This window comes from Aulostomus chinensis, chromosome 7 (genome assembly GCF_037954235.1).
Source record: "Aulostomus chinensis isolate RoL2024-O1b breed Wild chromosome 7, RoL_Achi_v1.0, whole genome shotgun sequence".
Lineage (NCBI taxonomy): Eukaryota > Metazoa > Chordata > Actinopteri > Syngnathiformes > Aulostomidae > Aulostomus > Aulostomus chinensis.
In genome coordinates, this window is record NC_141326.1 from 25179582 (window position 1) to 25198920 (window position 19339).

The following is a 19339-nucleotide window of genomic DNA, read 5'->3' on the forward strand; positions in this document are numbered from 1 at the left end:
AATCAGAGCCCACTCGGACCACGCAGATGAGCCTGATTCTCATGCATCATGCTTCTCATAAGAGCCGATAACGCCCCCCCCCCCCCCCCCCCCCACACACACACACACACACACACACACACACACACACACACCTCCACTCTCATACGGACTGGCTACACTCCTGCGTTCACTAGAGAGATTTAAACATTTGCAGTGTCGCCTCTGGGTTTGTTTTGTTTTCTTCTCCTGATGAGGCCGAGTCAGTGTACAGTGTGTGGTGATCATGTCGATGATGTAATTAGGAACAAAACAAACAAACAAACAAATGGGGCTTTAATGATCTTAAAAATGAACACTTAGAGACTTTTGCAACATTTTCAACAGTGAGAATTTTATGCAAGAAAACAAATCTTACTGTAACATTCCATGTCATTGTTACCCAGCCATCTGAGAAGGGATGTACTTGTCTATATAAAATAAATGGGACAGTTCTACAATCAGCTCTGTGCTGCGTCTGCCTCACTTCCCTACGACACCCATTAACACGTGCATTAATTAAAGCAATACTGCACCCAGAATTATCATTCGTTAATCAGTCAGTCACTCTTTGATTAATTCATGAAGATTTATTTCCCCCAGCATGAGAATTCAGAAATAACTCCAGAGATGAACAACAGCAAAACAACTACAAAACGACCATTTACAAACCGTCCAACGCATCATGCGGTGTAAACCAAGTAGAATGCATGTTTAACATTGTGCTGAAAACCTGCTCACGCCGCACCGCCACTTCTCACTCTTCTCCCTCATTACACGAATATACAAATATGTTTTCATTTCACGTTTAACTGCTGGACGCAAAATGTCTCCTACTTCCTCAGGAAGTCGTGTCTCACTGTTTGTGCACTGAAGATTCATATTTCCAGTGTGTGTGTGTGTGTGTGTGTGTGTGTGTGTGTGTGTGTGTGTGTGTGTGTGGGTGTGTGTGGTAAAGCCTTCTTCCAGATCAGTTATGATGTCACAAATCATACTAGTAGCCTCCCATTGTCTGTCTGTGGACTTCATCATTAGTAGAAAACACAATATGGCGTCTTCTAACATTCACATTACAGGAAGAAAATATATTTATTAAAGGCTAATTGTCAGAATGCCATTTTAAAATAACATTGCAGGGATGTTCTGCCCACACATCATATTCTACACACTATGATAATAATAATTAATATAATATAATATAATAATTCCAAGTAGATGTTGTACACACATCATTCTACGCAGCGAAGCACACACGTGCAACAAGAAAAACATGCTGGAATGTATCAAAGTATTTTTTCTCAAATACTGTAGTAGTCTTTACTCCACTACATTAACCTGAACCTACCAGTTACTGTGCAGGAAAATATTTTGCACAGAAAACGCATGCTGAAACCAAATGCGAAGCTGGCAACTTCAGAGGATATAACAACTCCCAAATACCAGAGTACACAAACAGCATGTAGAATTGGTACTTTCACTTTTCATACTCCAGTAAACTCAAATACTTATTTGCTTTTACTCAAGCAGAATTTGGAATGGAGACTTTAACAGTCTATGTAGTGGGATATCACTGTTGGTTTTCAGAACACAACCTTTCTAAACGCTGGAATACACAAATATGTAGAATGTGTACCGTTACTTTTTATCCCTAAGTGAACTCAATATCAAATACTACTATTACACATGTAGAATTTTAAATGGAGACTTTTAACAGAGTATTTTTTTATCTGAGTTGTACTTTTATGTAAGTAAAGGAACTACTACTTTTTTCCATATCTGAAATGAAACGAAGTCCCGGTAAGGAGTTCTCTTGAGGTCCCCAAACCTTGCATTGTTCTCCCCCTTGTGTGGGTCACATGAGGGAAGAGGGAGCTTGAAGACGGAGGAGGAGGAGGAGGAGGAGGAGGAGGAGGAGGAGCGCGGGGGGAGCAGGTCTCCTTGGGCGGGGTTTCTCTCTTATTTCAAGTGTGTTCAGAGGCGAAGCGGGAGAGGAAAGAGAGAGAGAGAGAGAGGACGACAGACGGACGGACGCGCGGACGGACCGTCTCCAGCTGCATGGGAATGTCTCTCCGGAGGACGGTGCATCTCTCCATCTGGACGACATTTTTTTTTTTTTTTTATCCGTGCCCTTGTTGTTGTTGTTGTTATTTTTTTCTTTTTGGTCTTCGCATTGTGACCAGGCACTGGCTGAGGTAGTAGTTTGTGCTGTTGGTTGGGTTGTGACACTGCCCGCTATGGAGATGACTGCGCAAGCTACTGCCTTGCTAGTGCTGGTGCTCGCTCTCCAGCCGAGGAACAAAAAAAGAAAAAGAGCGAGAGAGAGAAAAAAAAAGCCCCTCTCGCTGCACTCTTTGTCGGTTTATCCAGGTAAACCAACACCGTTAGTTTCATATCATGTTAATTTATTAACTGTATTTTAATTTTATTTATTTATTTTGTGTTCATGGATGAATTTCCAGTTGAAGCTTTTGTATTATGCTTTATCCAATAAAATAGTTCAATGACCGTTGGGGAAAAGACCACTTCCGTGTATGCAGTTTTGATTTTACTTTATTATCGTGCATTCTGGCGGAGCTGGACGGAAATATGATGTGACTAATTTGATATGCAAATGCGTGATATCTCCTATGGATTTGCATGGTTTTCCACCTCCTCAGGCAGAGTGCATGTAGAAAGCATGTAGGTCAACAGTACTGTTGCTATGAGGAGACTAGTGACGTGGCTCCTGCTGCCCACAAAGGTATCCTACAATACATCTGCTCCGAGCTGGCTTTACGGCTCTCCCTGTCCTCCTTTTGTGGACTAGACTGCATTCCATCACTCTCTGGACCAGATAGTGTGCTGCACCTAAACACCTCTTGGATGCAGGGCAGACCTCAGACATAAATCCATGCAGCTGTTGGCTCTGCTCACCTAATAATCTGGTTATTATGTGAAATCTGGATAATGTGTGCCTCCGTGTTGGAGCTGGACGGTTTGCACAGACAGCCACATGATCTAACCCCCTCCCTGCCTTCCCTCCCCTCCTCCTCCCCAGGCGCTCCAGCAGTGGTGTCCTCACTGAGGTCAGGGAGTGGATTGCTGATGTAGGTCATGCTTTGTGAGTTAACCTTTGAAATCCTTCCTCTGCTGCCCAACAGCATCTGGCTGCTCGATATCACATTAGTATGGGCAGTCAGGGGTCTTGTGGTGGGGGTAGCGACCGGAATGGATAATGAGCTTTTGATCGGCTGCAAGGGTTTGCTGTCTTGAGTTTAGACCCCCGCAGCCTAGATGAGAGCATGCCGCCGCTCACTTGCTGACTGAAGGTTGAATCCGGAATTTGACCTTCCATGAAGATTTGCATGAAATATTTACGAGTTCACACTTGATAGTGTGTAAATCAGAGTTATGATCATCCTGGGCCACAGCTCGGCCCACTAGCATCTGTGCTGATATTACACAATAAATTCCACTCCAGCTATTAGAGATGATTGAGAAGTGGGAATTCTTTTTTTCTTTTTTTTTGCACAAGAAACCAACAAGGAAACTTACATTAAATATGTTTAAATCAGTGTTTATCCTCATGTTAGAAGTAATTCAGCCTCCAGGGCAAAGCCAAACATCATTAATCATGTCCAGACTGTAGTGAGAGGCAGCAGTGCAGAGGCCCGTGTCCTCCTCATCCATCTTAAGTTGAGGTTCTCATTGGAGTTTCGCCTCCGATAAATCAAGCTTCAGGCTCCTGAAGCCCTAAAGCAGTAAATTAAAGCCCCCTGCGGAAAATCAGTCCACTCAAATGGGTATCGCAGCTGTCCTGCACAAGCAGCCGCACCTCCTGACAGGAGTGCACCACCACTTCAGCGGATACTTGAACGTGCTGACGCTGCTTGTTTGGGATCAGAGCTGAAACATGCACTTCTTCAATTATCAGAAATGTTTATCATCTTTAAACATTTGTTTTAAGATGATTTTTAATTCCTTACAAATAGAAAACCTTTATTTGTTTGACATCCTGTTAACTCCTTTGCTCAGTCTATAGATTTGCAATTGAAGTTCAATTGAATCGGCATCAATCAAAACGATATTTGTGTACAAACTAAATGTCTTTAGATTTTTGAGGAGATGAATCTGTTAATTGACAGTTAGAAGCAAGTGAAGCTGGTGTATAGAAGTGACATTACAAGTAGTATCTTTTTGTTCTCCTCTACAACCGTTCTCCCATGTTGCACTGCAGCGAGCGAGTGAGAGCGTCACCTTTCCTGTACAACAGATGAGTATCTCGCTGCAAGCCCACTCAGCATCTCCCTCAGAAATATCCACGGGTGAGGTGGGAGTGCTGTGACCTTGGAAAAACAAGCCACCCACAGGAATGACTGTGTCATCATTGCCGTCATCCAATCTGGACCACACAAACACACACACACACTCACTCACACACTGACACACGTGTAGAGTGCCAGATCAGTGCTGGCTAAACTGGAGGAGGATGCAACGCTGGCCTGTGGGGACCAGATGGCCCTCCAGCTCCTGCAGGGGACCCAGGAGTGGGAAGCTCACTCTCACGACTGCACCTTGTTCTGATGAGTGTCTAAAGGCATATTTACTGATTTATTAGGTATGAAACGCATGCGATAGAGCGAGCCTGCAATAAATCTGTCCTCAGGCAGATAAATGAGATGGACAAAATAATAGGAGCAGCTCAGAGTTTAACCCTGAACAGCTCAGTAGCACCTCTCAAAAATCTGATTCAATAAAAGACTGAATAATGTATTTTCTCCCAAAGGAATAATTAATATCTGTGCTGTTGTATTGTACCAGATTGGTTTAGTTGTGTGTGTGTGTGTGTGTGTGTGTCTTGATACCCTAATTTGAAAGGTTGCGATAACATGAATGAATAAAAGGAACTCTCAGTGGTTTATAAAGCAGATGGTTCACAATTCAGATGCTGCACGTGTGAACACACGTGAAGAGTTCCACCTGTGTGCCCTCCCTCCCTCAAGTCTCCTTCTTTACTTATTAACTTCCATTGAATTGACACCCAATACATATGTTTCATTCATAAAAAAGGTAGAAAAGGAGATAATTTATGGTGTGATATATATATTTTATCATACGTATTCATTCATAATGTATTTATTTTACTCGTAATAAGTATTAACGACGGTACAGGGTGTTACGTTTTAAAGGCGGTGGTGTCTATTAATTGGTCTCAGGTGCTCACCGATGTCTGTCAGATGACTGCCGAGTATCTCCGCTTCACCTGCACAGTCAATTATAAATGGTTTATTAATGCTCCAGTTGTGTGCTGTGTGCATCAGAAAGTGATTCATGAGCAATAATGAAAAACAAACTAGGGATTCCCAACACACATTTGAGATGTCAAAAATAATCGTTCATCAGAACTGAAATTCCATTTAGATTGCGAGCTTTCAGGGACCTGGTACTGTGCATATTGTCATGGTTACTGAGACATTTGGACAGAACCTCTGATATAAGTGACACCTGTGCGGTCCCTCCTGCTGCTTTAATTACTAACTATGTACAAGAACATGCTAGCAAAACATTCCGCAGTACGTAGGTTTACATATGTAGCAACTGTCTACACACCTAGCTGCCATTTAAAAAAAAAAAGACATTTTTATATATTCATTCGTATCCTTAGGAGCCACATGCAATGTGTCTTCAGTTCAAAGGTCAAGTTCACTGTCACCTCATGTCATGATCTTGCAGGAATACATTCAGGGATTTCCACATTTTTCCCTTAATTTGGCACAAACATCCAATTGGGGTTCAAGGAGGAATTTAAGAGTCAAAGGTCACGGTCACTAAGACTTCATACACACAATATCTCAGGAACGCCATGAGGGAATTTCTTCAAATTTGGCACAAATGTCCACTGGGATTAGAAAGTCAGGGAGATTTTTGTTAAATCTTGTATAAAGTTTACTAGGACTGGAGGATGAACTGAGTCGATTTAGTTAATCAAAGGTCACTGTGACAGGCACGCCTCGTGGAGGCAGGCAGCCGCGACGCCAGATTCCGGCAGAGTATCAGGTACACCGTTTTAAATGACAAACACATTCAGTTGTACTTTACAGATATTGGGGCACAAGCGTGACCAACATAACGGACCGCCGGACTTGGTGAGTCACATGATATACGTATGTAAAGAAAAGACCCTTGTCATGCTTGCAAGTGGCCGAGTCAGTTTCAGCTGTGATGCTGGTTCAAACCTGCCTCACTCCAACAGCTGCTGGTATTCTTTGAGACGCACTTTTTCCTTAGAGATACACAGTAATACCAAACAGACCGACTGCTGTATTGATAGAATAACTGCAGGATTGTGTACCCCCAAAAGTACAGGGAACAACAATCTGTTCAAGGAAGTTCCATGCACCTTTGGGTGAGTGGAAGTATGAGGGTTCTCTTATAACAAAAAAGCCATCAGGTGTCATTTCAATGGCACTTGAGAATATGAGTTGCATCTTTTCTCATATGAGCAGATAAAACTCAATCCCGTAATCTAATTTAAATCTTGATCACACAAATATTTCAGGTTCCCGCAGTATACTCCCTCAACTACGCTTTCATTGGACTTGAGAAAAGACAGTTCATTGTTCCGCACTAGTTTTCGACTTATATAAGTGAAACATCGAAAAGAAAGACCAGTTGAAATGGGGACGCAATTCTTTGGTCAAGTTATCAAGTTGTCTTTCATCACTTCAGGGTGTGTGTGTACTTCAGTGTCAAGTTACGCCCCTTGCAGCAGCCTCCACCATGAAATCTCCTGTCAGGCAATTCAGTGAACTGATACCCTTCATCCACATATTGCTTTGGGACTCACTTGACACAGTTTGTCAGACTGGTAAATGTTCTTATTCTATACAGTCGCTGGAGTGTAAGAGAGTTTGTCCTCATTCAAATCTCGAGTTCCTACAGAATTTCCATTCAAGCACGCCTTGTCCTTGCCTTACTTCTTTAGGGTAACTTAGATTTGACTTTTCAACTTCCAGAGACAAAATGTAATCGACAGGTTGATACTGACGACCTCAGCAGTGTAGCAACTAATGAGTTACTGGGGGGGGGGGGTAATGTTGTCTCCTGAGCAAAACTTGTGCAGGCTGATTTTTATAAAACATGGCAGGGGTGTGTTGCATGAGGAAATGATGATCTCATTACATTTGGGAGCAAATCTGTTTAACATAGCATTTATTTTGCCGGAGCATTTATTTTGAACGAACGGATAGATTTTAATGAGATTTGATGGAAAAATATTACAAGGAACAAACTGCTTCCTTTTGGAGGTGATCCGGATCAAATCGTAGATCCTGGATCCAAAACACTGTTCCAGTCCATCGGTTATCAGGGGAACTCAGTCCATGTGAAATGATTTAAGGAACATTTCATCTTCTACTGATCAAATTCTGGGTTTGTGACACAAATTTAAATGTGACACTTTTGTTTTTGCTTCCATTTTGTATCAGTTTAAATGACGACAGGGACGCCAAATCAGCACCAGTTAGAAAAAGTGGACAAAAAACACAGGGCAAACCTGTTTGTATTGCCCCCCCCCCCCCCCATCTACATTTTACATGGACTTTATTAGTGCTAAAGCAATAGTTTCTATCCTATAATAAAGTAGAGTTTTCTTTTTTTTCGGTAGCTTCTGTGTCATGTGATCCTGGGACTCCAAATCGGCACCAGCTATTAGCACAAAACTAGAAATAGAGAACACACTCCTTTCTATTACATTTTATTGCCTCCTAAATCTTACATGATTTTTTTTTCCTGTGTGCAGAATTAATACATTTTTTTTAATAGCTTCCCTGTCAAGTAACCCAGGGACTCAAAATCAGTCTTCTACTGTTGGTAGTAGTCAAGAAATATAAGGCAGGCCTCTTCTTCATTGCATTTTATGGTCTCCTAAGTATTACATGAATATTTTAGTGCAGAAGTAGTAGCTTTTTATTGTGTACGATGTCTTTATTTAATAGCTTTTTCAGAATGTTCTTTTTAACATGGAATCCAAGGGGCCCAGGGACCGTCATTAGGAGGAAGCCGAGCGAAGTGTAGTGCCACACTTGACCATCAGTGTGGAGCATGTCACCGTTGCCAGGCTCATTTTACCCACAATTCAATGCAACATTTAAAGTTTGAATAATCAGAACAAACTGCATTTGACTCCATGTTTAACCGGTGCAGGTCTGAGGGACCCCTGCGCTGACCCGCCACTCAGGCAGCAACATCAGCATCTGGTCCACCACCCTTTCATAAAGAGATGTGTTACCCACGTGATGACACACATCTCTGATAAAAAGAACTCAGACACAAATGGTCTTCTTTTTTTTTTAATAAAGCAGAAAAAGAAGTTTTTTGTTTTTTTTACTGATCCTAGGTTTCAAAACAGTAAAAATGACATATTTTGTTTCAGTATAACTTCCAGAAACAGAAAGGAATTGTCCCCTTAAAGAATTATTTACATTTTTACATTTAAATTAAATCAATCATGTTGCACAAGCCTAAGCCACTTAAATGAGTTTGTGCACGATGAATCAAGGCTGAAAACTAGAAGTGGACAACAGGTGAGACACAAGTGGATCAGGTTAAAGCAGTGATTGTCAGGATTAGCCTCTTTAACTCATTAACTGCCTTTATATATAATTGATCTATTTTAAAATCAGAGGTATCCCCTCTGTAAGAGATGCCTGCTATCCACAGCCAAGGGTTTATATCAAGAGAAAATACTAATTTATTCTTTAAATGTAAAATGTGTGCATGCATGACAACAATAGAGTTTACACTTGAATACTACTCATCAAACAGCTGTTTTGTTTTTTCTTGTTTTTGTTTTTTTTTTGCTTCAGCGCATTTCTAAGAAAAAAAATCCAAATCTTCAATGTAAAAAGAGTTAAGAGTAAGAAATGTAGATAAGAATAATGGCACGCGTAGCGGCTGTCGATTCACGGTGCACACCATTCTTTAAATACCACAAATTGGTAAAAGGAAGAAAATAATGAGGTAGATGCAACAGAAAGACTTGTTTGGTTCTCCTCCTGAAAATGGAGTTCAGGGAACACGGAGCTGGAGACGCTGAAAGGGTCCAGTTTAAGTGACACCAGCGTTTTCTTCAGAAATGTGTTTCTTCATCTTTAAAAGGAAACCGTTTTCCTTAGTAAGTACAGTGTTGTAATACATGGAGGGGGGGGGCAAATGAACAAATATAGCAGCTGCAAGAACAACAACAACAACAAACCAACATCTAGAGAAGACTCAAGTGTTTTCTTTTTTTTTAAAAAAAAAAGGCTAAAAATTGCACAAATGACTAACTACAAGCCTTCATGGAACAGAGAGTGACTCATCGTGTCCAGGGTGTCAGTCTTAAGTTTTAAACACTGTACAGCTGTTCAGATAAAACATTTATCCAAGTCTTACAGCCTTGGGAATATTTACACATTTATATATAGTGTGCATTAGTTAGTAAGAACAAGACCTGAGATGTGCAACATCATCTCATCAATGTGAGTCCGTGCTCTCGGCCTTGAGCGTTGCTCCAAAATCAAGTTTGGGAGGGACATACAACTTCTCCAGCACCCAGGGAAAAAAAAGAAGGTATAATCAAGACGAATCGGAATAACATCCTCAGAAAAGGAGAAAGTCCCCACTAAAGCACTTAAAAGAGCACGAGGGATGAGGGAAAATCCAAGGGTGGAGTTGGATGGTCAAGGCGGGCTTTAGTTTCGGTGGTGGTTGTAATTTGTTTAGTTCTGTTTGTTGCCGTACACGAGGGGAATGATGTAGACAGAGATGTCGTCTCCAGAGCCTAACCTGTCACTGGATATCCTCCAGCCTCGATCTTTCAGCACGCCGCGCGCTCTCATTACGAGGTCTTGAGCTGCCATTGTGTACCTGACATTACAAAAGATAGAATGATTTACAATACGGTGACAAATGATCTCAACTGATGAGTCAGCCTGCAGCTAATGACATTATCTTTAAATGTTAAAGTGAACATTCCAACAAAAAAAAAAAGATTTCGAGTCTTGACATCAGCTAAATGACTTATCTACATGTTTGGAAATTTGCATAATTTACAAGATAACAACATTTATCCCCTCCGAAAAAAAGACAAGGGTGAGAGGAAGTTCAACCCTGAATTTTTTTTTTTTTTTTGGCTGCAGATATGTGAAGAGCAAACTTGCCTGTGCTGGTCATCGGGGTCACAGTTAGCCAGGAAACAGGTGACTGCCTCTGCTACTTCCTGGTTGGAGAGGACGTCCCATAGGCCATCAGTTCCCAGAACAAGAATATCATCAGCTCCATGTTCAAACTGCGCCAAAGGGTAAACTCTGACCTGAGGGTGAAGGGAAAGGGAACTGCTGAATGCAAGTTCACTGCAAGTCCTCCAAGAACTGAGAGAGAGTGGAGATAGACCGGCACACTCCAGTATGCTCCTACAGAGTGATGCATTGTGGGAATTCTAGCTAAATTGTGGGTGGGGGTGAAACTACTGAAAAGCAAGCTCAGGATAACAACAAAAGAAAATGTAACCATCCATCCATCCATTTTCTACTGTTTATCCTGTTGGGGGGTGGAGCCTATCCCAGCTGCCTTCGGGGGAGAGGTGGGGTTCACCCTGGACAGGTCACCAGTCCATCACAGGACCAACACACAGAGACAGACAACCATTCACACTCACAGCCACACCTACGGTCAATTTAGAGTATCAATCAGCCTCGTCCCCTCTTGATGTCTTTGGACTGTGGGAGGAAGCTGGAGTACCAGAGAGAACCCACACAGGAACAGGGAGAACATGGAGACTCCACACAGAAAGATCCCGTCCCCAAGCCGGGGCTTGAACCCCGAACCCTCTTGCTGTGAGGCAACAGTGCTGACCACTGCACCACTCAGATTAAAGTCTAATATCGTAAATATTTAATAATTTTCTGAAGGTATAATATTCCCGTTTCTAACTTTCAGATATGTTCTTTCCTGGTAAATGTTTTTAAATAACTTGTTAATTTACTGGCATTTACCAATGCATTTTAAAGACATTTAGATAGATATAGTGACTAGGAAGAAAGAAGTGAAAGGGGGGTTCGTAGACTTCTTTACTTCTTTTTTGATAACAAAAAGCAAAACGCTGCTCAACTCCCCTGCAACTGGCGCTCTAGCAAACCTGTGCTGATAACAGCAGCAGTCTTTTCCTGGCTATACACGAGTGGAGTGAGTGAAGTGATATTATTGCACGTTTCCGACAATGACGCAGTGGCCTCCAATACAAATAATATTCAAGTTAATCCCTGTGCTACCAGGGGGGAGTCGTCTCTTCTCAGTGGAGACGGCGACTTACCGGGAAAACCAGGGTAACCACAATTTCACAAAGAGCTCAATATGCATCATGAGTCCCCGTGTCCTGATAAACCTTGTGATTCCAGTCAAGCTCAAATCAGGAGAGTAGAGGAGTGAGGCTGAGGGCTGACTGTGGCATTTGATCACGATACCCATGATCAATGACTCAGGACCTTTTTATATGTAATCCGTCACCAGCCATTATTTTTAGGAGACCTCCTTATTTGCCCCCATGCTCAGTGACAGCATGTCACAGTCTTATATAAGCTAATCATGCTATATGCAACAACAGTGGCTGCAAGTATCTCCGATTAGAAATAAGACTTTAAAAAGATGCTGAACTATGACTGAACTCAAAAGGACAATGAATTCAAGATCAAGGGATTCGTCTGAGAGCGGTAGTTGGTGGGGAATATTAATGTGCACGTTGACCACGCAGTAATGGCTAAAGGCATTTTAACATTATTGCCTTTGTGCTCCCATTTTAGCAAAAATGGTTAAGGTTATGAGGTAAATCAAATGGGAAATTATCGATAAAATACTGCAGTTTATCACTCCTAGAGAGAGAGACGCATTTCTGGGATTATAATGAAGTCACAGTTTGAGAAGCGGGGGTAAGAAAAAAAGGTTGATGCTGGTTCCTGAGGATGAAAATGGCAAGTTTCTTCCTAATACTATATTTTATTCTTCAATCAATGGCAGGACATTTGCCAGGATCACAAATTCTGCCACAATACACAAGATTCACGAGCCTGCGATTGATATGAGACGGTACATATCCATGAACACAACAGACCATCTTGTCACAGGTTGAAACTGATGGCAGGACGTGGGAGAAGCAGAGCACTCCAACCACATCACGTGTGGTATCCAATTCCACATCCATCACCGTGTTACGCCTGTAGCTTGATGAAGGATGGGAGGACCATAATCGAGTGAAACCTACCTCTGGACAGCAGGAAAGGAAGGGTTTGATGTAGATGTTGGAGTCGTGTACTTTGAGACTGTGGTCCCCGAGACCTCTGGTGACCCCGATGGTGGCCAACACGCGAGCCTGCAAAGAAGAATCCACCAGTTGCGTTTGAAGCACAACTGTTATTTTTTTGTGACACATCCAAGACACTTACTAAACATTATTAATATTACTTTTGATGATGGCCGTCATGCTTAAACCCAAGAAACTAAGAAAATAAGACGTAGATTTTAAGAGAGTGCAGTTATAGATTAAAGGGGCCATGTGTAGGATTTAGTAACATATTCTAGCGTTTGGATCAAGAAGGTTCCTTGAATTTAACAGCAACTATGGCCAGGAGATTCAAACACTTCAAACCTGAACACCTCCATGAGTCTACTTCGCGACTAAAACCGATCAATGTAAAGTCTTTCCCTGTATGACGTGTTCCTAGTGACAATTCACTGAGGAATAAAAGCGACTTCCAGTGGAAATTTATATCCGGATGGATGAGCAGCATTTAGACGAATAAACACAAGCTCATTGTCTGCATCTTCCACCTTTGTGTGTGCTTAACGATCATTCCCAAAGCCCCTGATGCTATCAAACTCATTTGTAAGCTGTGCAAAAATTCATTTTGAGTCTCACTGTCTGCACAAATTGCCACCACGGCCTCTAAAAATGGCTACTGGCACCAGACTGGGGAACTGGGCTAATTGAATCTACTGTTCAGCATATGAGAAACGATAGCACATGCAGACGAGGGAGAGGAGTAGGAGAGCGAGGGAGCGATTGAGATGGCCTGGCAGGTATGAGACTGGATCAGTATTCAGCACAGACAACACAGAGAGAGAGAGAGAGAGAGAGAGAGAGAGAGAGAGAGAGAGAGAGAGAGAGAGAGAGGGAGACGGAGACAGAAAGGTGGAGAGAAAGGAGAGTGTTTCAAAGTGGTGGCAAAGCTCCTCCGGCAGAGAAGGGGAAACATCCTGGGATTAACTGTTGAGCATTGAGGCCTAGCAGGCTGCGCGGCGGGCTTTGAAGTACTCTGGCGTTCCTCTCTCACACACAAAGTCCCCCCCACCCCCCGCTCTATCTAGCCATCTATCTCCATGCCTCACTTCAAAGGGAGAAGGCGCGACATGGGCACGGCCGACTGTGCAGGGGTAGACCCTCATGTGGTGGCAGGCAGTGGGGTGACATCTGCCCCACTCATCAGTCAAACATCAGTACACTGTCTGTGTTTAATAGTAAAACAGTGAGAACATATTCAGATCCATTATCTTCCCTTTGTGACCTTTTCAATGCAACAAAGACAAGTTGCACACCGCCCCATGAACAACATCACCGAGGGAGAGAAAAAAGGTCATCAGCTGTGTGCTGGGCTTGTGACCTTTTCTTTTGCGTTTGGAGTCAAAACACTGACAATTACCTCTAAATAACATATGTCACGTTCTGTGTCAACGAGCACATTTACATGATGTTAGTCAGTTTATTGTGTTAGGCGGACTAGAGCTGGACTTTTAAAGTACATGTGGGTACGGTTAAAACTGTGCTAAATCAAACTCTCCGAACTTGAAACAGAGTTAATACAACAGGAAAGCAGTTTCCCCCGGCATGTGTACACTTCAGCTGGCCCCAAATGGCCCTTCTGCATGTTCTGCGGATCCCGCTGTGGTTTTTCACCCGTAAATCGAACACTGCACAGTCAAGGAAGCATCATCACAGTGGGCGCTAGAGCAACAAAAACAATGCATTTCTGGCCTGTGCTGGGAAATTGTTCATTTTTCTTTGTTCACCGGCAACTAACTTGTTGGCTACGTTACACAAAAGGTCAAGTGGAAGAAAGAAAAATTGCGACCAGCTGTTAGGGGGCATCCGCCACCTACCCTCCATCAATAAATCCACTCTGCCCCAGCTCTCGAAGACGGGGACAAAAAAATGCAGGCCAATTAAATGAGCTTGCAACTTTACATGCAAATCCACTGACTTTCATCATATTGTCGCCGTCAAATTGGTGTCTGGCTGTAATAAAAACTTGGATCGTTGAGGGGCATAAAAGCAAAAATCCATTAGACGAGAGATATTCTTTCCACCGTAGGTAGGTGGAGGAAGGCAATCCTTCCAGAAAAGGCCAGGAATACTTTTCCCCAATTGCCTGGCTGCTAAACACGCTGACAAAGAGGAGTGTGTGAGTGTGTGTGTGTGTGTGTGTGTGTGTGTGTGTGTGGGGGGGGGGATCCTAGTGATGGAACCCTGGTGAGTTTTCATTACAGACAAGGTGCACAAGGCGTAGAGAGCAACTCAGCAGCCATGGAGACACATACCTTTTTCCCTTCGCCGTAGATCAGGGGAAACTTCAGGTCATCATCCTCTATGGTTTTATACGCCCTGCAAAGAGGAAGGAGGACACTTTAGGACGTCTCTGGTTTCGTGGCAGGTAGCTACGCGTCCCCATCAGGACCTGCTACTGAGGCATAGCAGGAGAGAGAGAGGATGCTGGGTAAAGACGGATCCACACATGCAGAGTCTTAGCATATTTCCCTCATCCTGTAAAAGTCTCCCTCATGACAAAGGGAGAGACGTCTGTGGACATAAGAGACAATCTTAGCTTCCTGTTGGTTTTTTTTTTGTGAATGTCTGCAATGTGCAAGTGAGTGTACATGCATGTCTGTATCTGAAGGTCTGGTTGCAAAACAGCTGAATGATGCAAGAGTATCCACATTCACATTCCCCAGCTCTCAGAGCAGTGTTTAAACTTCCCCGACTAATGAATAATTGACAATCTTCAGACTGGGACCAGACAGAGCTGCAGTACAAGGAGAAAGACTGCATAATACAGTATGTATTCATGCCAAGTCTTAGGATACACTTTTCACCCTTTCTGCTTAGAAACCTGCAGTGGAAAAGTCAGGCACTCTTGTTCATTCCAACTATACTCTTTTTCAGAGGAACAGCTATGTCACTAGACCATAAAACATTAAAAAATTGTAGCCGTTTTCCACAGGAGCTGCCAAGAGAAAGTTTTCCTTTCTCATCTCACACCAAGTGCGAGGAATATAAAATCTGGCTTCTAATGATGCCACAGTCCTGACCTCCGTCAAATAACGTACCAGCACAGGTTTACATTAGCATTTGCACTGGAGAAAATTGAGGCATCATATCTAAAAATTACATATTTTCTGACAGTATTGAAGAGAAAATGTGAGTTTAGTAGTCAAACATGTTGTCTTGAAGAGACCTGCAGTGTTATTTGTGAACCCAGGCCAGCACACACCTTGATATAGAGTACATTGAGTATGTCAGCTGCTGTGAAGCAGATTAGCAGGGACGAGGATGGTTTTTACATTACTGCTGGTTCCACTCAGAGAGACCATATGTTTCCGCCTAAGGCGAGCGCGATACTGCTGGGCTCAGCGCTTTTTTCAGAGGGTGCAGAGAGTGAGGACGATCAGTGTGTTCACGGCCCACAAACACAGAAATACAGTCTGCAGTGTGAGAGTTTTCTAAGCGGAGAGATGTAGTGTGAAATAACAGTCTGTCCAAGTGTTTCCTCACTCATGTTTGCAATGTTCATGGCCTGGAAAAACCTCTCCAGCAGCAGTCTGATGTTGTAGGCGGAGCCAGTCCAGCTCAGAAGTGGCTGCCAAGGGCCCTGCATCCACTAGGGGGCCCCGCAAACTCATGTATATCTATTGTCTGGCCTGACAACCCTACATCTGAATTAAATTAATGAATTGTTAATGTTGCTAATGTAACGCTAGATTATTACAGTTTTCTGGTGTGACAACCTCACAGTTTATTGACAAACAGCTGTGCGTGGTGGGTTTGTGAGGTGGGTCACCTTACAACCCCCTTTTTCACTTACCAACACCCACTAATGTCTATAATGGGAAAAGTTTTTGACGGGCATCCGGTTCCAGGCCAACTAACTGCAGACTAAAGAGGGTAATTATAAGCTTTGGCTCCGACCGGCATCTTCTGTGAATTTTTGTCATCTTGGCCATAAATGAATCCATTTGCGTTCAGTCAGCATTTAGTAAAAGATATTAACAGTAACAACCGACACACTGTCATTGCCATTCATGCTACTTTCTATCATATGGCATTCCTGACGTGAAGCGCAAGAAAAAAACCAAACAAACGGAACCTGCCTTCTCGCAGTAAGAGCAGGGCTGGATTAGACATGCCTAAGAACCTGCATGCAGGTAGGGATGTGCTGTGGGATACAAGTGAGTGAGGGGTTGGTGGTTTACATGGATCCACCCATCAGGCACAGGGAAAGGAACAACCAGCACAAGGTAATGTTTGGAAATGTAATATTACCCCAATTCTGTTTACGACCCCTGTAAACAGCTACAGGGGCTAGCTAGCTCCAGCACGCTCTATCGCCTGAGTAGCAGATTTAACAGATCCTGACTGCCATTTCAGTTTGTTATCATTTCAAAGATGTCTTGGATGAAAACCTGCTCTTGGGGGCCGGCTCCCTGGAGGAAAGTGTTGAGGAACCTGCACAAGCAGCACTTCTGCATTCAAGTGGTGTTTGGCCAGACACACAGGCTTTACCAGACACACATGCACGCGCACATGCGCACGCGCGCGCGCGCACACACACACACACACACACACACACACACTTGTTGAGAAACTTTGAGGTGACATTGTCAGCACCAGATGAGTCAGACAAATTGGCGCACTTGACAGTTGGGTTCAATTAAACTTTTTGGCCAACCTTGACAGGCTTTTCATAGATTGGATGGCGCTTTCCGGAACAAAGGCAGGCCAGAGTTAATGGCAGCCACCCAATGATAGATGGAAGATGTAGGCATTACTTATACTGCTACAGAGACATAGTGGAGATAGAGAGGGAGATGCAGAGGAGGAGGAGGAGCAGAGGAGGGAAAGGCAGAGACAATGATGAAAGTGTGTGTTGTCCTCCCTCCTCTCTCCTTCAGTGACCACTGGAACAGAAGGAGGACAGACGCACAAGTAGACATGAGCAGCCACAACACCACTTACTGCCATTTATCTTTGGCCTCTTGTGTGAGAGAGAGACACACACACACACACACACACACACACACACACATCTTTTTTAAAAATGTGATCTTTTAGTACCCGGCTTTCCATTTTCTTTATTTTTTCACTTCCATCTATTTCAATTCAATCTTTTCTCCTTCTCGCCTGTCCTTTTCCTTATTTTTCTAGTTGACTTCTTAAAGGGGCAGTTTACCCAAAAATGAGTTACAGAATTAAAGACTCATTGTTGCTGTAGCTGCCAGCCATGACACCTTGTTTTACTGAGGTTAAAAAAAATGCCATCTGCATTTTACAAAACAACTTGGCATGTAGAGGCGGCACGGTGGTGCAGTGGTTTGCACTGTCGCCTCACAGCAAGAAGGTTTCGAGTTCGAGCCCTGGCTCGGGCACGGGGTCTCTCTGTGTGGAGTCTGCATGTTCTCCCTGTTCCTGTGTGGGTTCTCTCTGGTACTCCAGCTTCCTCCCACAGTCCAAAGACATCAAGAAGGGACGAGGTTAATCCAGACTCTAAATAGACCGTAGATGTGACTGTGAGTGTGAATGGTTGTCTGTCTATATGTGTTGGCCCCAGATGGACTGGTGACCTGTCCACGGCATGTCATGAGGATTCAGGATGCTTGGTTTACATCGGACGAGCAGAATGGTTTTAATATGTTCTCGTGTTTCAAAACTTGACACCATTCATGTGAGCTTTTTGGAGATTACTGTATCGCCCTCTCTTGTGAAGCAGTTTTTGATGACTAAAAATCATCACCTGACCTTCCATCAGAACGAGGGCGACTATGACTGAATTAAAGGTTTTGGATGAACTGTCCCTTTAAGCCACTCAACTCCACATCTTGATCTGTCTCATTGATCTTGGCATTCTGACTTTAATCGCTGACTTAAAACAACATGCCCCGCCCCTTTATTGATTGCAATGCTTGTTGTCTGCGGGTCCTTGTGTGACTTCACAAGTCCTCCCTGACTTTGATCTCCGTCGTTCTGTCTGCCATCCTGCCATCTTTGATCTCTGCTTTCAGCGCCCCATACATTCGTGCAGCATCAATACCATTCAGAATCTTTTCATGGGAGGAAAAGGAAGCACTGCTTGGATCTGAAGGCTCAGATTAAGTGAGGTGCTTTTCAGCAGAGCAGATGTCTGTCATCTCAAAAGCTCTGTCATCTCAGACGCTAGGCTATAAGTTAACCCATTTAAGGCCCACGTATGGAGGTTTCTTGCAGTTATAGAAAGACTCAACATCTGTCACTCCAGGACATCTCAAAATCAAAAGCACCTGTCACACACCATTACAGTTTTGTAGCACCAAAGCAGGTTAACACTCCGATCCAACTGGCCAAGTAAAAGAAGGTAAAGGAAGCGAGGAAGGAAGAAGATAGAGAGGGGTGGGCTGCAGGCTTGTATGTCTTCATTAGTGTGGCCTTGATCACGGATGCCTTTGAGGGAACTGGATGCTAGCATACACCCACACACACAGCATGTGGGAACATAGGGTACACATACAGACAAGTGAGTGCAGACAGAAAGCTGTGGAGACATTAAAAATGATCCTCTGCAGCTATAAAGCGCCTGAACTGCACCTATACAGGCTGACACAGTTAAGTCACACCCTGACGCCCGCGCAGGCCGAGAGAGGACTAATTTTAGACACTGACTTAATCCGGGTGAAACAAGCAGCATTGGGTTATGAGCAGAAAGAGATGGAAAAAAACAAAAAAAACATCACCGGTGTTCTGCAGTGGTGAAACAGTAAGCAGGTATTTGACAGGCTGACAGTTCTGTGTCCAGTAGGTGCACGCAGAAGCAAAGAGGTGGCGTCACAAAACGTCCCGTTCACCTGATGGTGGGTCTTCAGTCCAACCCTTTTCATTTGCACACCAGTGGAAATCCAGGGCTGGACTGGATCATGAAAAGATGTTCTTTAAATCTGAGATAACTTCGATGTGAGTGTAAAATAAGTGAGTGAAAACACACCTCCTGAGAGGAGGGTTGTACTTTGT

The 19339-nt window shown here is 43.4% G+C and overlaps 1 protein-coding gene across 1 annotated transcript in view; it reads right to left on the bottom strand.

Moving 5' to 3' along the window:
• Positions 1-8340: 8340 nt before the first annotated feature.
• ppm1h (protein phosphatase, Mg2+/Mn2+ dependent, 1H) overlaps positions 8341-19339 on the bottom strand; it is a 32624-nt gene continuing 21625 nt past the window's right edge. Inside the window, exons 7-10 of the mRNA XM_086209514.1 lie at positions 14626-14689; positions 12296-12403; positions 10200-10351; positions 8341-9906 (exon numbers count right to left, since the gene is read on the bottom strand). Of these exons, the coding sequence (XP_086065640.1) occupies positions 9759-9906; positions 10200-10351; positions 12296-12403; positions 14626-14689 (472 nt within the window). The 3' untranslated portion in view covers positions 8341-9758. The remainder of the gene's footprint in view (positions 9907-10199; positions 10352-12295; positions 12404-14625; positions 14690-19339) is intronic.